The sequence below is a fragment of the Chiloscyllium plagiosum genome, unplaced genomic scaffold, assembly GCF_037043375.1.
Source record: "Chiloscyllium plagiosum isolate Xiang-an unplaced genomic scaffold, Cpla_swu_hap1 HiC_scaffold_26, whole genome shotgun sequence".
NCBI classification, from domain to species: domain Eukaryota; kingdom Metazoa; phylum Chordata; class Chondrichthyes; order Orectolobiformes; family Hemiscylliidae; genus Chiloscyllium; species Chiloscyllium plagiosum.
Window position 1 is genome coordinate 58,437,927 of NW_028270164.1, and position 19,001 is coordinate 58,456,927.

The 19,001-nt window shown below is 43.3% G+C and overlaps 1 protein-coding gene across 2 annotated transcripts; it reads left to right on the plus strand.

Annotated features, from left to right (window-relative positions):
• Nucleotides 1–2,714: 2,714 nt before the first annotated feature.
• Nucleotides 2,715–11,039, plus strand: LOC122563340 (tubulin alpha chain, testis-specific-like). 2 transcript variants are annotated; one of them, XM_043717090.2, is made up of 5 exons: nucleotides 2,715–2,794; nucleotides 4,500–4,722; nucleotides 5,862–6,010; nucleotides 8,363–9,043; nucleotides 10,668–11,039. In XM_043717090.2, the coding sequence occupies exons 1-5, from the start codon at nucleotides 2,792–2,794 to the stop codon at nucleotides 10,959–10,961; spliced, it is 1,350 nt and encodes a 449-aa protein (XP_043573025.1). In that variant the 5' UTR covers nucleotides 2,715–2,791; the 3' UTR covers nucleotides 10,962–11,039. The 2 variants fall into 2 exon arrangements, with proteins under 2 accessions (XP_043573025.1, XP_087829907.1); XM_087973781.1 differs by lacking the exon at nucleotides 2,715–2,794.
• The last annotated feature ends 7,962 nt before the right edge of the window (nucleotides 11,040–19,001 follow it).

Genomic DNA, 19,001 nt, shown 5'->3' on the forward strand with positions numbered 1-19,001 from the left:
TATAGGATTATCCAAATCAAGATTTAGTCCATTGCCACACATTAGATGATAGTCACCTATAATAAAACCAGGCATTTCCAATTCTGATGAACACTAGCCCATTGCTTCTACATTGAGAAAATTATTATACAATCAGGCAGGATCAATATGATTTTGTGGAAGAAAATTATGTTTGACAAATCTTTTCCAGTGCTTTGTAATAAACAGGGTGGATAAAGGAAAGTAGTAGGTGTGTGTGTGTTTGAATTTCTATAAGGCATTTGAAAGATGCCTCATAATAAAAGTTACTATTCATGATAAGAGCTAAAGATGTTGGGCAGATACTAGCTTTGATAGAGGATTAGTAGCAGCAGATGGAATCAGGATAAATGGGTCATTATCAGGGATGGTAAACTAGTTAATGGAGTGCTACAGGAAGCCCTGGTATAATCTCACCTATTAACAATCTTAATGATTAAAGGAACCAACTGTATTGCAGCTAAATTTGATGATGATGTGAAGATAGGTAGGAAAGCAAATTACGAGGCTCGAGTCTGTGAAGGAATATAATTAGGTTAAGGGAACGGCCAAAAACGTAACAATGAAAAAGTGAATTTGTCCACTTCGGCAGAAAAAATTTGTAAAAGCAGCAGGATATTTAAATGGAGAAAAACAGTCAAATGCTGCAGTACACGCACATGAATCACAAATGTCAGCAGGCAGATAAAGCAAGTAATTAGGAAGACAACGGAAATGTGATACGACCAGATGAGGAGAGTGAATCGCACCTCATCTTCTTAGTCAACATCAACTAAGATCTTTTTAACATGCAGTTATACCTCATTCCAATTAAAACAAAGTTAACTAGTTCACCAGAAACATTACAGAGCCAATTACTAAGTTTATCGAGTGAGACAGAGGAATTTTACTACTTACTAATAAAATAATAAAGATGTGACATTAAACATCAATGGAGGCATTAATTTTACATCAGACATTTAAAAAAAAAGGAATAGTGTCTGATATAAAAACAAGCAGATAAAAAATTATGCAGTTTAAAATCGTTATGGTGTCCTGACAGTGTAAAGTTTTAACCTGAGACCATGGTTGCAATGTGGTGCCCTAGATCAGCCATCAACACTGTAAATATCTTTTGAATTCTTGTTGTCCCGTGGCTGTTTAGTGCTTCCTGACAGAGAGCAGATAAAGAATCTTCCAGTTCTGCTGTTGCAAATGTATCTCCAGTACAATAAGAATTACACAAAAGAATAGGCAAAAAGCAAAGCTATTTATATCGAAAATTTGGAAAGATACTATAAACTGTAAAAATAAATATTGTGTTTCCTTTCTGCACGTTCACCTGATATACTTCTCTGTCTGCACCTGAGACACAGATAGGTTAACTCATTCATTTTCTCATAGATCCCTGAGAAAAGCTTATCCAAGTCTCCTTCATCTGAAATACTAAAATAGCTTGAGATGTCTTTCGAGCGCTGGCTTGCAGACTGTAAAAACTAATTTGCCCTTTTGCTAGTCAAAGTTCTTCTGTATTGAACCTGCTTTTGGGCCCTTTCCATTAATCTCTTACAGACTGTCATATAAACCTTTCCATCAATCTTTCACAAGCTGCCAGATAAACTTTTCTGACCCTTACAAAATACAAGTTATCTTCACACAACTGAAAACCAAAAATTCATTTACCTCTACTTTCAAACACATTTACAAATAATAATGATAATTGAGCCACCATGATAGTAGAGGGGAGGGACTAGACAAAAGTGCAATCCAAACAATTCTCAACAGCAATTCAAGCAGAAGATATCCGTGCGATATCAACAGCTGCAAGTGCAGATGAAGGCTGAAGCAGTAGGGGATCTCCACATGTTCAGGTTTGATTGCCATTGGAGCGGGATCTACCATCAAGGACCATGTGTCTGCTGATGCGCAATAGCATTCCCATGTTAAAAGATGTCTCACACAGGGCACCAACCTCGAACATCAAGACCCTTCAGAAGTACCATCATAGCTGTTTGAGACAAATTCTCCACATCAGCAGGGAGGACAAGTGTACTAACATCAATGTCCATGAAGCAGCCAATGGCACTGGCATCAAGGCCATAGTCACCAGAAACCAGGTCCACCGGCCACTTGTTTAGGATGCCAAGAGTTCTGACTACCAAAGCAAACCTTCACCCAGTTCAAGAAAGGCACTTGAATGAGAGAAGGACAAATGAAGCATTTCAAACACTTCTTTTGAAAGCTTCCCTCAGGAAACGGAACATCAACGTGAATGAGTGGGAGACCCTTGTTCAGTAGAAACTGACTGGTAGGAGCCTCCTGGAGGAAGGGACATAATTCTTACAGAACATCAGCCGGCTACAGGGAGTGTGGGAACGGAATGCCAGTGAACTCTAATCCAGCTCCTGAAACACCTGCCTAGTTCAGATCAGCGGGCGCAAAACCCATGACCAGTGACACGGAATTTCCCGGGTGGATAATCCTTCTCCTTAGCCGGTAGGAGTGGGCTGGGCAAACTACGGGAAGGATATCGGGGCTTCAGAGAGAATTCCATGGAGACCCGTTGGGACTTTGTCAGGTGTGAGTAAGGACAAGTTTCCTCTAAGAATTGAGGCTTCTTTGACAGGCTCTTCCCCATAGGATGCCCGGGATCGGTCTGATGGACAGAGAGAGAGAGAGAGAGAGCCCGGCTCTCTGGCTGGTGCGGAAACCCCGCCCGCAGCCGCTCCCGATTTAACGGAGGGCGGGCGGCTTTTCCGATTGCAGTAGCTGGGAGAGGGAAGCGGCTGGGAGGATGGTAAGTTCAGGAGCCTGGGGTGGGGGGCAGGGGGAATCCCGGAGGGAGTGGGGTCCCGGAGAGGGATCCCAGAGGGAGTGGGGTCCCAGAGGGACTGGGGTCCCGGAGAGGGATCCCAGAGGGAGTGGGGTCCCGGAGGGAGTGGGGTCCCAGAGGGACTGGGGTCCCGGAGAGGGATCCCAGAGGGAGTGGGGTCCCAGAGAGGGATCCCGGAGGGAGTGGGGTCCCAGAGAGGGATCCCGGAGGGAGTGGGGTCCCGGAGGGAGTGGGGTCCCAGAGAGGGATCCCGGAGGGAGTGGGGTCCCGGAGGGAGTGGGGTCCCAGAGAGGGATCCCGGAGGGAGTGGGGTCCCAGAGGGAGTGGGGTCCCGGAGAGGGATCCCGGAGGGAGTGGGGTCCCGGAGGGAGCTGAAACCTGGGTCGGGTGTTTACAGAGAGCCACAAGTTGGCACCGTTTTCTGAGCAAAGCTACCCCCGTCTCGCTGCTGTTTCACTCTGGGACTTATTTCCTCATTGGCAGGGCGCTGAGGTGATCAGTGGGACTCCTCTCTGGAGTGAGTGGAGCTTTTCCTGATCATATCTGCGTCCTCCCAACCTTGGCAACCTGGGAATGGTGCTGTGCTTGAATCCATCAGCCGTGGGCATTAGTCCAACCCCCCAAAAAAGCCTTGACTAATTCACTTTTACGTCCAGTGTCGTGCCCATCTATTCGAGTGTCTTGCTCTGTTTTATGTCCACAATTTATTGTAAAAGTAAAATCATGAAGAGTCGGCCCTCACCCTGACGTCTGCTTTAACTTATCCTGGCTAATAGAATAGCGAACAGTGAGATGACAGGCTACTTTCTCCCCACCCTCCTCTAGCTTATCTGTCCACGCTTCAGGCTCCCTGCCTTTATTCCTGATGAAGGGCTTTTGCCCAAAACGTCGATTTCGCTGCTCCTTGGATGCTGCCTGAACTGCTGTACTTTTCCAGCACCCTAATCCAGAATCTGGTTTCCAGCATCTGCAGTCATTGTTTTTACCTAGCTGACAGGCTGAGCCGGTTTGACAACTCCCTGCTCTCCCAACCCTCTCAGCCCGTGTCAGGTCTTGTTCACAATGTCTGGAGGGCTTCTCAGAACTCTGACAAACCAGGAATTTGAAGCCTTTTTTTTATTTTTCTAAATTGCCTCCCTATGTTTTTAGCCCTGCTGCTGGTGTGTGAGGCAGTCAGCACACAGAGGGGAGAAGGCAAATTATCCCTGAAAGCAATCTTAGAAGATCTCAAATTCAGTGACACGCCTGGTTTCAGCCCCAGGAGTGGTTTACAGTCAGCCTGTTGGCTCAACCTGGCTTTAGAGCAGGGAGAATCCAATTCTTGCTGTTACACGTTGAGATATGTTAATCATATTGAACAGATCATGGGATTTGGCTTCTGAAGCAAATTACTGCAGATGCTGGAATCTATACTGGAAAAAACAACGCTGGAGATCACAGCGGGTCAGGCAATGTCCATGGAGAGAAAGCAAGCTAATCTTTTGAGCCTAGATGAAGAGTCATCAGACCTCTGATGAAGAGTCAACTAGACTCAAAACATTAGCTTGCTTTCTCTCTGGAGTTTATCTTTTGGCTGTTTTATTGCAGGATGGGAGTGCAGAGGGTATATGTTAATGAGGGGTACTGAGGACGCACTAACCACTTCATGTTTTCTCTGCCCTTCCTTCAGAGAGAGTGTATCTCTGTCCACGTGGGCCAGGCTGGAGTTCAGATTGGCAATGCATGTTGGGAATTGTACTGCCTTGAGCATGGAATCCAGCCAGATGGGAACATGCCTAGCAGTAAGATGGCTGATTGGGATAACGACTCCTTCAATACCTTCTTCAATGAAACAGGAGCAGGAAAACACGTCCCTCGTGCTGTCTTTGTAGACCTGGAGCCTTCAGTGATAGGTAAGGAATGAGGAAGGTTAGTGGTTAACTGTGATGGTGGGAAGATGTCCTGAGACTTATCTTTGTCTGTTAATGAAGATCTAATGCTTTTGAACAGAACTGTCTGTAAAGTCAAACCTCCTTTTCTGGTTACCATGCAGACCACAGGTCCACAGGTCAATGCCTGTTCCTGTTCGAGCAGGTGAAGAATTAGGTCAGAAACACAAACAGAAATTGCTGGAAAAGCTCAGCAGTCTGGCAGAATCTGTAGAGAGGAATCCGAGTTAACATTTCAGGTTGAGTGACCCTTCCTTAGTTCTGAACAATAAGAGTTTGATTTGCTATGTTTCAAAGAAGCCTTCTGTTTATCTCCTGGGCATAATCCATCAATCAGCTGTCCACAGCAATGGGAGCTGGAGGCTGAGTCAGTGTATAGAGGAATAGGGGTTAGAACATTTTGGGATCACACAGTCTGTTTTTTTAAGTGATCCCAGGCTATGGTAAAGGGGTGGCTTTAAATTAGATTAGATTAGATTAGATTCCCTACAGTATGGAAACAGGTCCTTCGGCCCAACAAGACCACACCAACCCTCCGAAGAGTAACCCACCCATTTCCCTCTGACTAATACACCTAACACTATGGGCAATTTAGTATGGCCAATTCACCTGACCTGCATATTTTTGGACTGTGGGAGGAAAAAGTGAGGACTGCAGATGCTGGAAATCAGAGCTTAAAAATATGTTGCTGGAAAAACGCAGCAGGTCAGGCAGCATCAAAGGAACAGGAGAATCGACATTTCGGGCATAAGACCTTCTTCAGGACTGTGGTAGGAACCGGAGCACCTGGCTTGTGCTGCTTTTTTTTAGTATTATACAGTTATAGCAAGAATTCCTATATTTGTATTCAAAATCCTTCACAATAATACTAATATTATTTTTGTTTGCCTTCCTAATTGCTTGATGTGCCTGTATATTAACTTTTTTGATTTATGTGTGAGGACACCAACATTCAATAAAGAAATTACAATCTTCTATTATTCCTACCAAAGAGACTCAGTTCACATTTCCCTACTTGAGTCCCTTTGTGCTCAATGGTGTTGCACAATCCTGTGTAGTGCTTCAATTTGTTGAGGATCCTTTGTTACCTTCTTCTCTTCTAGACCAGATCAGGACGGGGATTTACCGGCAGCTTTTTCATCCAGAACAATTGATCACAGGAAAGGAAGACGCTGCTAACAACTATGCCCGAGGACATTACACTGTGGGAAAAGAAATCATTGACATGGTCCTGGACCGTGTCCGAAAGTTGGTTAGTATTGGGATGGGGAGTGCAAGGAAGTGTCACATGAACTAGTCAGCACACATTAGGCTCTTGACCTGTTTGCAGCTCTTCATCTCCAATTAAGGATTGTGTCCTTTCCTTGGTCATCAGATGTTCCATTGTACTACATTTGGCATCATATTGTGCCCTCCTTCAGTCCTTGTCACAATTTCCTATGTTGTTCTCTCAATTCTTTACTCGGGATGGCTGGAATCACCCTTCATGTCAGAGCATACTTAGCACAGATCAATGTGGATCTGTCACATCTCTCTCCCTGTGGCAGACTATTTGTTGGACCATGGTGTGGTTAATATTGAACAGCTAAATATCTTGTTTCTTTTCAGGTAAACAGCCCCCAGCAGGACCAATTTTCAAGTGATGAGCCTAGCTATGACTTCCTATGAAAATGCTTTATTAGCAGAAATCTACAGACTATGTTTGGACAATATTGGACCAATAATAGAGAATAAATTAACATAATTTTATAAATTATGTTCTGGGACATATAGTAATGTGTGCCATCCACTAGTTGCACTGCTTCTTTGACAGAACCTTCCAAATCCAGAACCTCTACCGCCTAGAATGACAAGGACAACAAGTACATGGGAAAACTACCTACACATGATATATATAAATGGCCTGAATGAGGGAACCAAATGCATCATTTCCAAATTTGCTGACAATATAGTCCTGGGTGAGATTGTGAGGGATAAGGAGGAAGCAAAGAAACTTCAAGGTGATTTAGACAAGTTGAATGAGTGTGCAAACTGCAAACCACATAACAAATGCAATACAACATGACTAAATGTGAAGTTATACACGTGAACAACAGTAAGGAAGAGCATTATTTTTAAGAGTGACATATTGGGGAATGTGGATGTACAAAGGATCTGGTTGTTCTTGTGCACCAGTCAAGGGAAATAGGCTAGCAGGTGCAGCAAATAATTAAGAAGGCAAATGGTAAATACACTTTAAATATAAGAGGATTTGTGTTCATGTCTTACTCCAGTTACAGAAAACTTTGGTGAGACCACACTTGGAGTACTGCATGCATTTTTGCCTGCAGAACCTAAGAGAAGATATATTTGCAGTAGAGAGAGTGTAGTGGTGTTTCACTGGGCTGAAACTAGGATTGGCAGGAATGTCCTATCAGGAAAGATTGGTTTAACTTGAGCTGTATTCACTAGAGCTGAAAATGGGTTGCTGGAAAAGCGCAGCAGGTCAGGCAGCATCCAAGGGGCAGGAGAATCGACGTTTCGGGCATGAGCCCTTCTTCAGGAATGAAGAAGAAGGGCTCATGCCTGAAACATCGATTCTCCTGCTCCTTGGATGCTGCCTGACCTGCTGCGCTTTTCCAGCAACGCATTTTCAGCTCTGATCTCCAGCATCTGCAGTCCTCACTTTCTCCTGTATTCACTAGAATTTAGATGGATGAGGGGGGAATCTGACTGAAACATACACAATTCTAATAGGGTTAGACAGACTAAATGCAGAGAGGATGTTTTCCCTGGTTTGGAGTCTAGAAGCAGGGATCACAGAGTCAGGATTTGGGCAGGCCATTTAGGGTTGACAAAAAGGAGAAACTTCTTCACTCAAAGGGTAGTGAACCTGTGGTGTTCACTATCACAGAAGGCTGTGGAAGTGAAGTTGCTGGATATATTCAAGAAAGAGATAGATATATTTTCAGATTTTAAAAGCTTCAAGGAATGTGGGCAGAAAGTGGGATTATGACATTGAGGTAGAGAATGAGACAATCATATTGGATGGTGAAGCCTGCTCAAAAGGCTGAATGGCCTACTCCTCCTCCAGGTTTCAATATTTATAAGTTTATCCTCCAGCCTTTTTAAAAAAGGCTGGAGGATAAACAACTGATATAGGATGACACAGAATGTTGCCAAGGCATCCTTTGAAGTTGTGCAAACAGTACCCGCTCAAACTGAAAAATCGGCCTTCAGTTGATGCAGTCCCAGAAGATACACCCAGCACACCATGGCCTTTGAGGAATGGGCCTTTCAATTAAAGAAAAATACAAGATAATTAAATGAATAACTGCAGCTTTGACTATTGTGTATGTTATATAATTGGTTTAGCACTGGAATTTAAGAATTCAAAAATCTAATTGGTTAGTGATGATATCATTCTAAATGCTGATCTGTCAGCTTCAAATTCATGACACAGGAAATATGTGAAATTCACAAGATTTTCAACACTGTGGGAATTGGTAGAAGTGAAGTGTAGTGGGAGTTACTGTTTGTTTTTGTTTCCTCCTGGCTGGTGGGAATACTTTGCAATGCTAAATGTTCACATTGACTGACTAAACCTTTTTCTTTGCCTTTCCAGTCGGATCAATGCACTGGCCTCCAGGGTTTCCTAATATTCCACAGTTTTGGGGGAGGCACAGGCTCTGGCTTCACCTCTCTGTTGATGGAGCGTTTGTCTGTCAGCTATGGGAAGAAATCCAAGCTGGAATTTGCTGTTTATCCAGCCCCGCAGGTTTCCACTGCTGTGGTCGAACCATACAACTCTATCCTCACCACTCACACTACCTTGGAACACTCTGACTGTGCTTTCATGGTAGATAATGAAGCAATTTATGATATCTGTCGTCGGAACCTAGATATAGAACGTCCCACATACACTAATCTCAACCGACTGATTGGCCAGATTGTGTCCTCAATAACTGCTTCATTGCGCTTTGATGGGGCTTTGAACGTAGACCTGACAGAGTTCCAGACCAATCTGGTCCCTTACCCTCGTATTCACTTTCCATTGGTCACCTATGCACCCATCATTTCTGCTGAGAAGGCCTCTCATGAGCAGTTATCTGTGTCGGAAATCACCAATGCTTGCTTTGAGCCTTGCAACCAGATGGTTAAATGTGACCCCCGCCATGGCAAGTACATGGCATGCTGCATGCTGTACCGAGGAGATGTGGTGCCCAAGGATGTCAATGCTGCCATCGCCACCATCAAGAGCAAGCGCTCGATCCAATTTGTGGACTGGTGCCCCACTGGGTTCAAGGTGAGTGGCTTCACTCAAAGGAGTCACTGAATTGTATTCTTGCTGAAGCTGAATATAAACCTGACTGGGTCAACGTAGCTCTAATTAGACTAGAATTGCAGATCCTTCCACATCCGACAGCAATTTACCTGTACCTCCACAATGTCACATACTGTATCCGTTGCACCCGATGTGGTCTCCTCTACATTGGGAAGACAGGACGCCAACTTGTGGATCATTTCAGAGAACATCTCTGGGACATCTGCACCAACCAATTCCACAACCCCATGGCTGAACACTTCAATTCCCCCTCCCACTCCTCCAGGACATGCAGGTCCTGGGTCTCCTCCATCACCAAACCTTAACCACCTGATGCCTGGAGGAAGAACGCCCCCTTGCGACCCTGCAACCACACAGAATTAATGTGGATTTCACCAGTTTATTCATTTCTCCTCCCCCCCCAACCTATCCTAGTCCCAAGCCTCCAACTCTGCACTGCCCTCTTGACCTGTCCGTCATCTTTCCCACCTATCCGCACCACCCTCCTCTCCGACCTTCTCCCCCACCTTCATCTACCTATCACATTCCCAGCTACCATCCCCCCAGCCCCACTCCCCTCCCATTTATCTCTCAGCCCCCCAGCCCACACACCTCATTCCTGATTAAACGATTCTCCTGCTCCTCGGATGCTGCCTGACCTGCCGTGCTTTTCCAGCACCACACTCTCGACTCTGATCTCCAGCATCTGCATTCCTTGCTTTCTCCTGGAATTGCTTATTAGTAAAGTGTCTGTAGAGTGTAGAGGACCCAGTCTGGATGGCCAAGACTCCAGTAAAATACTGGCAAATAATCCAGTGAATGAGAGGTCAAATCCCACAGTAGTTTTTTGATAGTCTGGAAGTAAAATGTCGAGATCATCAAGTTGTCAGATCTATAATAACTACTCAACAAATGTCTTAGAGGTGTAACTATAGTCCCACAGAGATTGAAACCTATGTGCCCCCCAACTGGCAAAGTCACAGAACAATTCAAGATGCACAATTAATGCCAGTGACTGCCGTAACCTGAATGAAAGACTGGAGTTCAGGTGGGTGCTGCCAGTTGACTTTCAGTATCTGGTTTGTTGTAGATTGTACAATCCCAATTCTATTTATTCCTGACAGCCCCTTAAACCAAATGTGCAAGTTGATGTACCTCTTTTCTAATTTCTTGGAGAAAAATATCTGGTAACAAAATTGGTTAATAAAGGAGTCATTATAGAGCATTAAACGTGTTAATGATTAGTCATTCACTCAAACTGGATGTAAAGTTTAAAAAAATGATTTTTATACAAGGCTGTTGTATGAAGAGCCTTAACTCGTCATGTTCGCTTATGTTGTTAATTTTGAATTTACTCGTGCTGTTTATTGCAATCAGCTCAATACCCTAAATGACAGACCTCTACCCTGATGACCTTAGTGTTTGGCTGACTTGTTTTCCAACACCATTCTGTTTTGTTGTTGCTGTATTTTAATCTAAAACAATGGTAGATTGTACTACACATTATTGTGTGTATTTGGCCTTTTCTGTGTGGTGAATCGCTATTGGTGTTAGTTTTGTCTGATACTACTTTCCTTTTCTCTCCCTCGCTCTCTCTCGTTGTCAGGTTGGGATCAATTACCAGCCTCCCACTGTCGTGCCTGAGGGGGACTTAGCCAAAGTTCAACGTGCTGTTTGTATGCTGAGTAACACAACTGCCATTTCTGAGGCCTGGTGTCGCCTGGATCACAAGTTTGACCTGATGTATGCCAAGCGTGCATTTGTCCATTGGTTCGTGGGTGAAGGGATGGAAGAGGGAGAGTTCTCAGAGGCACGTGAAGACCTGGCTGCTTTGGAGAAGGATTATGAGGAGGTTGGAGCAGACTCTCTGGAGGATGAAATGGATGATGAGGAATACTGAAAGCCACATCCCAGAATTCATAGATTTGCTGTGTTGCATTACCTGTACAACATAAAATTTCTAATAAATAAAACCTGAAAACAATTTTCTTTGTGTTTTAATGGATGAGATAGACTAATGTCCTGCATGTCCTGGATAAGGTCCTGTAGAGGGAGGTGATGACCTTGTGGTATTCTCGTGAATACCAGAAACTAAACTAAAGTTCTGAGGACCCAGGTTCAAAACCAGCTACAGCAGACGTGGAATATGAATTCAATAAAAAAATCTGGAATTAAGAATCTACTGAGGACCATGAAACCATTGTCAACAGTTGAAAAACCCATCTGGCTCACTAATATCCTTAAGGGAAGGAAATCTACCATCTTCCTACAGCAATGGGTTGACTCTCAACTACCCTCTGACATGGCCTAGCCAACGACTAAATTCAAGTGCAACCAGGGATGGGCAGTAAGTGCTGGTCAGCCAGCGACACCCATGTCCCACAAGTGAATAAATAAGAAAATGTGCCATTTTGCCCATTATTTTAATGACTAATGTTTGGCGAGGTTGCCCTAGAATTGTGTAACCTTCTCAAGCCATCAGAACATCCTTTTCATGCCCTTGAATTATTTCACAGAATTATTGGCTAATACAGGACAGAAAGAAACCATGTGTCTTTACTGATCTTTTGAAACAATATCTAATTGATCCTTCTCTCAAATCCCTGCTTCCTTCAGATCATAAATTGCTGCACAAAAAATACATGACCTGTGCTGCTTCTGATTCTTTGGAAAATCATTTTAATTATATCCTCAAGTTATCCAAACCTGTCACTGAAAATATTATTTTCTTATTTGCTACCATTTAACTCATGATTTTTGAGCACTTATTAATTTCCTCCTTCCACATTCTCTGCTCTCTCTCAGTAAGTCCTGCATATTTAATACCAACATGATACATTTGTGCACACTCTCAATGGCCTTGACTAGCTTTCTGAAGTTGCCACAATATACCTTTGCTGGCCAACCAATGCTTTGCAAACATTTAGCATAACTTCAGAAAGTGTAGGAAAAACTCAACAGGGTCTGGCGGTATTTATGTAGAGAAAAACAATTGATATTTCTAGTCCAATACAACTTTTTATCAGAATCTCCTTGGTTTTGTACTCAGTAAGGTTTCATGGGGTCCACAATCAATGCTGAGGACTCCCAGGGCACTCTGTCTTGACTATGTTCCAGATGGAAGATGTCCTTCCCAAAGGGCATAGGTGAACTAGATGGGTTTCACCACAATGCAATGGTTTCATGATCATCATTACTGAGACTAACTTTGTATTCCTGATTTCTTAATTATATTTCAATTCCCTCTGCGCTGTGATGCCGTTTGAACTCTGTCTTTAAGGTATTAGTCCAGGACTCTTGATTATTAATTCCATAACATCAGGTAGGTTACCATTCCTTTTACTTAGAACATCTTCAAACACCTTGATATTCAGTAATTTTTGAAAAATATCAAGGATGAACTTTTCAACAAATTAATTTTGCTGCTGGAGTTATTTTGTGCATCTTCTGTTTAAATAAGCAGCTGGATATTACAATATCAGATCTTCAAGGGCACTTGTGGCACAATGGTCGTGTCCCTACCTCTAGCCAGGAGGCCTGGGTTCAAGTCTTACCTGCTCCAGAGGTATGTAATATCGTCTTTGAACAGGTTGAACAGAAAAATATGTACAACATTAGATCTTATTTTAGATTTAAACACAGAGTCACACCTTTTGTTGATACATTAAATTTGTCACACAGTTAGACATTCACTATTCTTTGACACAGTTACACCTATACTGTACTGTTACCCTAGATGGATTTATTGGGCCCTGTTTCTCTGTTCCTCAGCAAGAAGGATTTGCTTTGTCTTTCCACCAGTATAATGCTTACATTCATTGTATAAATCCAACAAGCTCATCACACTCTACAATGATAAGGCATTCCTTTGTAAATAAATTATTTTCGCAGTATTAATTTTGCAGTGTACACATTAATATACTGGCATTTTCCTGTTGAGTCAACTTCTTACAGACGAGACATTAAACAGACAAAGATCCATTGCACTTTTTAGAGCAAATCTGGAGTTTTTCCCTAATGTCCAAATCAATATTTATTTGTCTATATTGGACTGTCTGTTCATTATACAATGCTGTTTGTGGGACCGTGTTCTGTGCAAATTGGTTCCTACATTTCCTACATTTTCTAACAGTGACTACATTTGGAAAAGGTAATTCACAGACAATGGATTGTTTTGTGATGTCTTGAAGTTATAAAAAGTATTACGGAAATATAAGTTGAGAGTGTGTTGCTGGAAAAGCACAGCAGGTCAGGCAGCATCCAAGGTGCAGGAGAATCAACATTTCAGGCATAAGCCCTTCATTAGGATTCTCCTGATCTCCAGCATCTGTACACCTCATTTTCTCCTTATAGAAATATAAGTCTTCTACTTAACAGGACAAGTGAGTTCCTGTCAGATGTTTCAACATACCAAATATGATGTTCCTGTTAGTGACCTGAACAGTTATAGACAAGTAGTAACTGGGTCATGGAGACATGGAAGGGCCGGATCAGGGCTCCTGCCGCCCTGGTCTTGTGGATGTACTAAATTGTTTAGAGTTTCTTGGGATGCTTCCTAATTGGCCACCTCTTGGGAAGATTGTGAGTGACCATGGCCACTTTCAGGAACCTGCAATTGAAGCCACTAATGACAGATTAGGGATAATCAGCTGAATGTGTCAATACAGACTGACCACGGACAATTCACCCTTACTCTTGAGCAGATTTCAATATACCGCACCAATGTATTTGAAAAAGGATTCCATAAAAGAGAGAAGGCCAGTCTGCTGCTTGCTCACCCATCCCCATCTCCCTGACTAATGTTATGGTAACGTCAGGCAGCCTGCTTGATCTTGAGTCAATTGATTGTCACTTAAGGACCAGAGATGATTAGATTACCTACAGTGTGGAAACAGGCCCTTTGGCCCAATAAGTTCACACCGACCCTCCGAAGAGCAACCCACCCAGACCCATTCCCCTACATTTACCCCTTCACCTAACACTACGGGCAATTTAGCATGGCCAATTCACCTAACCTGCACATTTTTGGACTGTGGGAGGAAACCAGAGCACCCGGAGGAAACCCACGCAGACACGGGGAGCATGTGCAAACTCCACGCAGACAGTTGCCTGAGGCGGGAATTGAACCCGTGTCTCTGGCGCTGTGAGGCAGCAGTGCCTCCATGCCGCCCACAACAGTTGCGTCTGCTTCGAATTTTCATTTGGCTGCAGTAGACAAAGAAATGGCGAGCATCTTTCACTGCATGGGTTGCGTGTGGGCAGGAAAGGGAGTCCTGTGTGCATTGGGGGCAATCCCAAACATGAATCCCTCACCCACCTGAAGCCTCCTTGGCATAAATAGCAAAGTGTGGTGTGCATGTGATTTGTAGAGAGAAGAGAGATTGAAGATATACTAGCTCTAATAATGTTTAGAGCTAGTATATCTCAGATTACCACGTAAACTAATATTTAGTGTGAACATGCAATCAGAGTTCTAAAGCAGACTAATCCTGAAGACAGTTCTTGACTTGCTTTCTCCTCAGTTTGTCTTGAACCTGAACTCCTAGATGGAGACATAAAACCCAGGTGACAAAAGATGATGGCAGTAATGGGATCAACTGCCTACAAAATGGTGGCAGTATTGAAAATCAAGAAGCAGATCTGAAATCCTTTGGAAAAGGGAGGAACCCAAAATACCACTTCTTAAAAATATTGTTGGTACAATTTTCAGGCTAGCAGAGAGTCAAAGGAACCACAAAGCTGAACAGTTGCTGAGGAGGATAAATATCTGAACAGAAAATTCCTGTGGAGAAAGCCACCAAAGACATCTTGAGAAATTAAACACTCACTACCTTTTGTAATAAGAACCCATGGTGAAGATCAAAGGATTGCAGCTATGAGGTGGGCAACAACATCAGCTTCTGGATTAGTGGTGCTGGAAGAGCACAGCAGTTCAGGCAGCATCCGAGGAGCAGTAAAATCGACATTTCGGGCAAAAGCCCTTCACCAGGAATAAAGGCCAGAGAGCCTGGAGAGATATGCTAGAGGAGGGTGGGGGTGGGGAGAAAATAGCTTCACTAATCCAGAATCTGGTTTCCAGCATCTGCAGTCATTGTTTTTACCTAACAACATCAGCTGTCAATTATGACTTATTAATAAATCAAAGCCTTTTTTCTGTCACCCTCATAAAGTTGAAGGGGTTAAGAAAGTGGGAGGGTGATAGGAAGTAGCCAAGGTGAGGAATGGACAGCTGGTAATATCCAAACTGAAGTATTTCCATTGTAAATAAACAGGGCCACATTTATTCAGAATGCTGGAAGTTGTGAGCAAAACCTGTGAGATTTACTAGAAAATGTAAAAAAATGAGTCTGAAAAGGAAACTCAAATGGAAAATGTCATGGATCAAATTAAAGCTTTAACTATAACTAAGAGACCAGGGATGAACATAGTTGTGAGTGCAGGAGAGGTACTTAGGGTAGGTGAGAGCTATGGAGGGGTTTTCTCTAAAGGAAAAATAACCCATTTTGCTTCAAATAATGCAGTCACGTTCATATCATTACCTAAGGGTACAGGGCTACTCAAACTCTTTTATTTTGGAATTAGGAGCAGGCCATTTGGCCCTTTTGAGCTGCTCCTCCTCCATTTAGTGTGATCATGGCTGATCCTTTATTGCAATGTCATTTTTTTTAGATTCCCTACAGTGTGGAAACTGGCCCTTCGGCCCAACCAGTCCACACCGACCCTCCGAAGAGTAACCCACACTGACCCATTTCCGTCCGACTAATGCACCTAACACTATGGTCAATTTAGCTTGGCCAATTCACCTGACCCGCACATCTTTGGACTGAGGGAGGAAACCCATGCAGACACTGGGAGAACGTGAAAACTCCACACAGACAGTCATCCGAGGCTGGAATTGAACCTGGGACCCTGGAGCTGTGAGGCAGCAGTGCTAACCACTGAGCCACCTTGCTGCCCAATGTTCCCCCTTTCTCCTGATACCTCATCATAACTTTAATATTTAATAATTTATCTAGTTCTTTCTTGAATGTATTCAGTAACTTGACCTTCAAAACTATCTGTGGTAGAGAATTCCACAGGTTCACTACCCTTTGAGTGAAATTTTTTTTCTCATATCAGCCCTTAATGGCCTACACTATAACCTGTGACTGTGACCCTTGGTTCTAGATTTCCCAGCTGGGGAAAACATTCTTCCTGCATCTAGTGTGTCCAACTCTGTTAGAATTTTATATGTTTCAACCAGATCCCCTCTCGCTCTTCTAAAATCCAGAGTATTCAGATCCAGACGAACTAATCTCTTCCCACAGGACAATCCTGCCATTCACCTATAATCAGAGCTGAAAATGTGTTGCTGGAAAAGCGCAGCAGGTCAGGCAGCATCCAAGGAACAGGAGAATCGACGTTTCGGGCATAAGCCCTTCTGACCTGCTGCGCTTTTCCAGCAACACATTTTCAGCTCTGATCTCCAGCATCTGCAGCCCTCACTTTCTCTCAAAGATTCACCTATAATCAGCCTATTAAACATCCACTGCACTCCCTCCAAAGTAACTCTATCCTTTCTTAGGTAGGGAGTCATAGTCCTACAGCACAACGACAAGCCCTTTAGCCCAATCTGGTCCATGCTGATCAAAATGTCCATCCACTCTAACCCCATTTCCCTGCACTTGGCCCATATCCTTCTAATCCTTTCCTATCCATGTATTTGTCCAAATGCCTTTTAAATGTTGTTAATGTACCCACCTCAACTACTTCTGCTATGTAAAAAAAGTTAAACTGATGCTCTCTCGTCATCGATTCCCCAACCCTGGGAAAAAGACTTTGTGCATTCACCCTATTCATGCCTCTCATGATCTTATACACTTCGATAAGATTCCCCCATCAGTCTCTTACACTCTAAAAAAAAGGTCCTAGTTTGTCCAACCTCTTTGTATAATTCAGACTCTTGAGTCCAGGCATAATCCTTGCAGATTTCTTTCACACCCTTTCCAGTTTAATAATATCCTTCCTATAGCAAGCTGACCAAAACTCAACACAATACTGCAAGTGCAGCCTCACCAACGTCCTATACAACTGCAGCATAACTTCCCAACTTCTATATTCACTGCCCTGACTGATGAAGGCCAGTGTGCCAATAGCCTTCTTCATTGCCCTGTCTACCTGGGACTCCACTTTCAGAGAACGTGCACCTGAACTCCAAGGTCTCTCTGTTCCACTACACTCCTTAGGTCCCAACCATTCACCATGAAACTCCTACCTTGATTTGACTTTCCAAAATGCAAGACCTCACATTTATCTATATTAAAATTCATTTGCCATTTCTTGGCCATTTTCCCCAGCTGATCAAGATCCTGCTGCAGTTTCTGACAACCTTCCTCACTGTCCATTATACTGCCTATTTTAGTGTCATCTGCAAACTTACTAATCATGCCTTGTACATTCTCAACCAAGTCATAGATAACCAAGTCATCGATAACAATCAGCAATGGGTCCCGCACCAACACCTGAGGCACACCTCCAATCTGACAAGCATCCTTCCACTATTACCCTCTGCTTGTTACCATCAAGCCATATCCAATTTGCCAGTTCTGTCTGGATTCCATGCAATCTAACCTTCCAGAGCAGCTTACCATGTGGAACCCTATCAAAGGCCTTATTGAAATCCACATAGACTACATCTACCACCTTGTCCTTGTCCTTGTCAAACTTCCTGGTCACTTCATCAAAGAAATCTAATGAATTTGTGAGGCATAATCTCCCAGGCACAAAGTCATGCTTTCTTTCCAGATGCATGCATATCTTATCTCAGAATCTCCTCAAGTAACTTATCTATCACAGATGTTAGTTTTACTGATCTACAGTTCCTACGGTTTTTATTTGCAGTCCATCTTGAATAATGGCACAACATTCACAACCCTCTAGTCTTCTAGGACCTCATCTGTGGCCAGCAATGACACAGAAATATCAGCCAGGGCCCCTGCAATTTCCTCTCTAGCCCCTCGCATTGTTCTTGGATATATCTGGACAGAACCAGGAGATTTATCCACCTTCATATATTCTAATACATCCAACATCTCCTCTACCATAATATGGATTGTCTCCAGGATATGACCACGAATGTCTCTAAGTTCCCAAGTCTTCATGTCTTTCTCTACAGTAAACACATCAGAGAAATATTCATTGAGGACCTTGCCCATCTCCTGCAGTTCCACACATATCTGTCCACTTTGGTCCTTGAGGGGTCCTATACTCTCTAGCTATTCTTTCTCCTTTAATATACTTAAAGCATTCTTTTGAATTCAATTAATCTTTCTCAGCCAAAGCTATCTCATGCCCCCTTTTCACTCTCTTGATTTCCTTCTTCAGTAAACTCCTGTATCCACTGTATACCTCAACCAAGGGAGCAGTTGCTCCTTACTCACTCTGTCCATACCCCTCATAATCTTGTACATTTCAATCATGTTCCCCGAGCCTTCTTGCAGTGAAGAAAATGATCCAAACCTATTATCAGATCAATTGGCTGATGAGTGGCAGATGGAGTTTAATTTAGATAAATATGAGGTGCTACATTTTGGAAAGGCAAATCCGAGCAGGACCTATACACTGAATGGTAAGGTCCTGGGGAGTGTTGCTGAACAAAGAGACCTTGGTGTGCAGGTTCATAGTTCCTTGAAAGTGGAGTCGCAGGTAGATAGGATAGTGAAGAAGGCGTTTGGTATGCTTTCCTTTATTGGATTGCAGCTGTATAGGATTTTGGTTAGGCTACTTTTGGAATATTGCGTGTAATTCTGTCTCCCTCCTATTGGAAAGATGTGAAACTTGAAAGGGTCCAGAAAAGATTTATAAGGATGTTGCCAGCGTTGGAGGATTTGAGCTATAGGAAGAGGCAGAATAGGCTGGAACTGTTTTCCCTGGAGTGTTGGAGGCTGAGGGGTGACTTTAC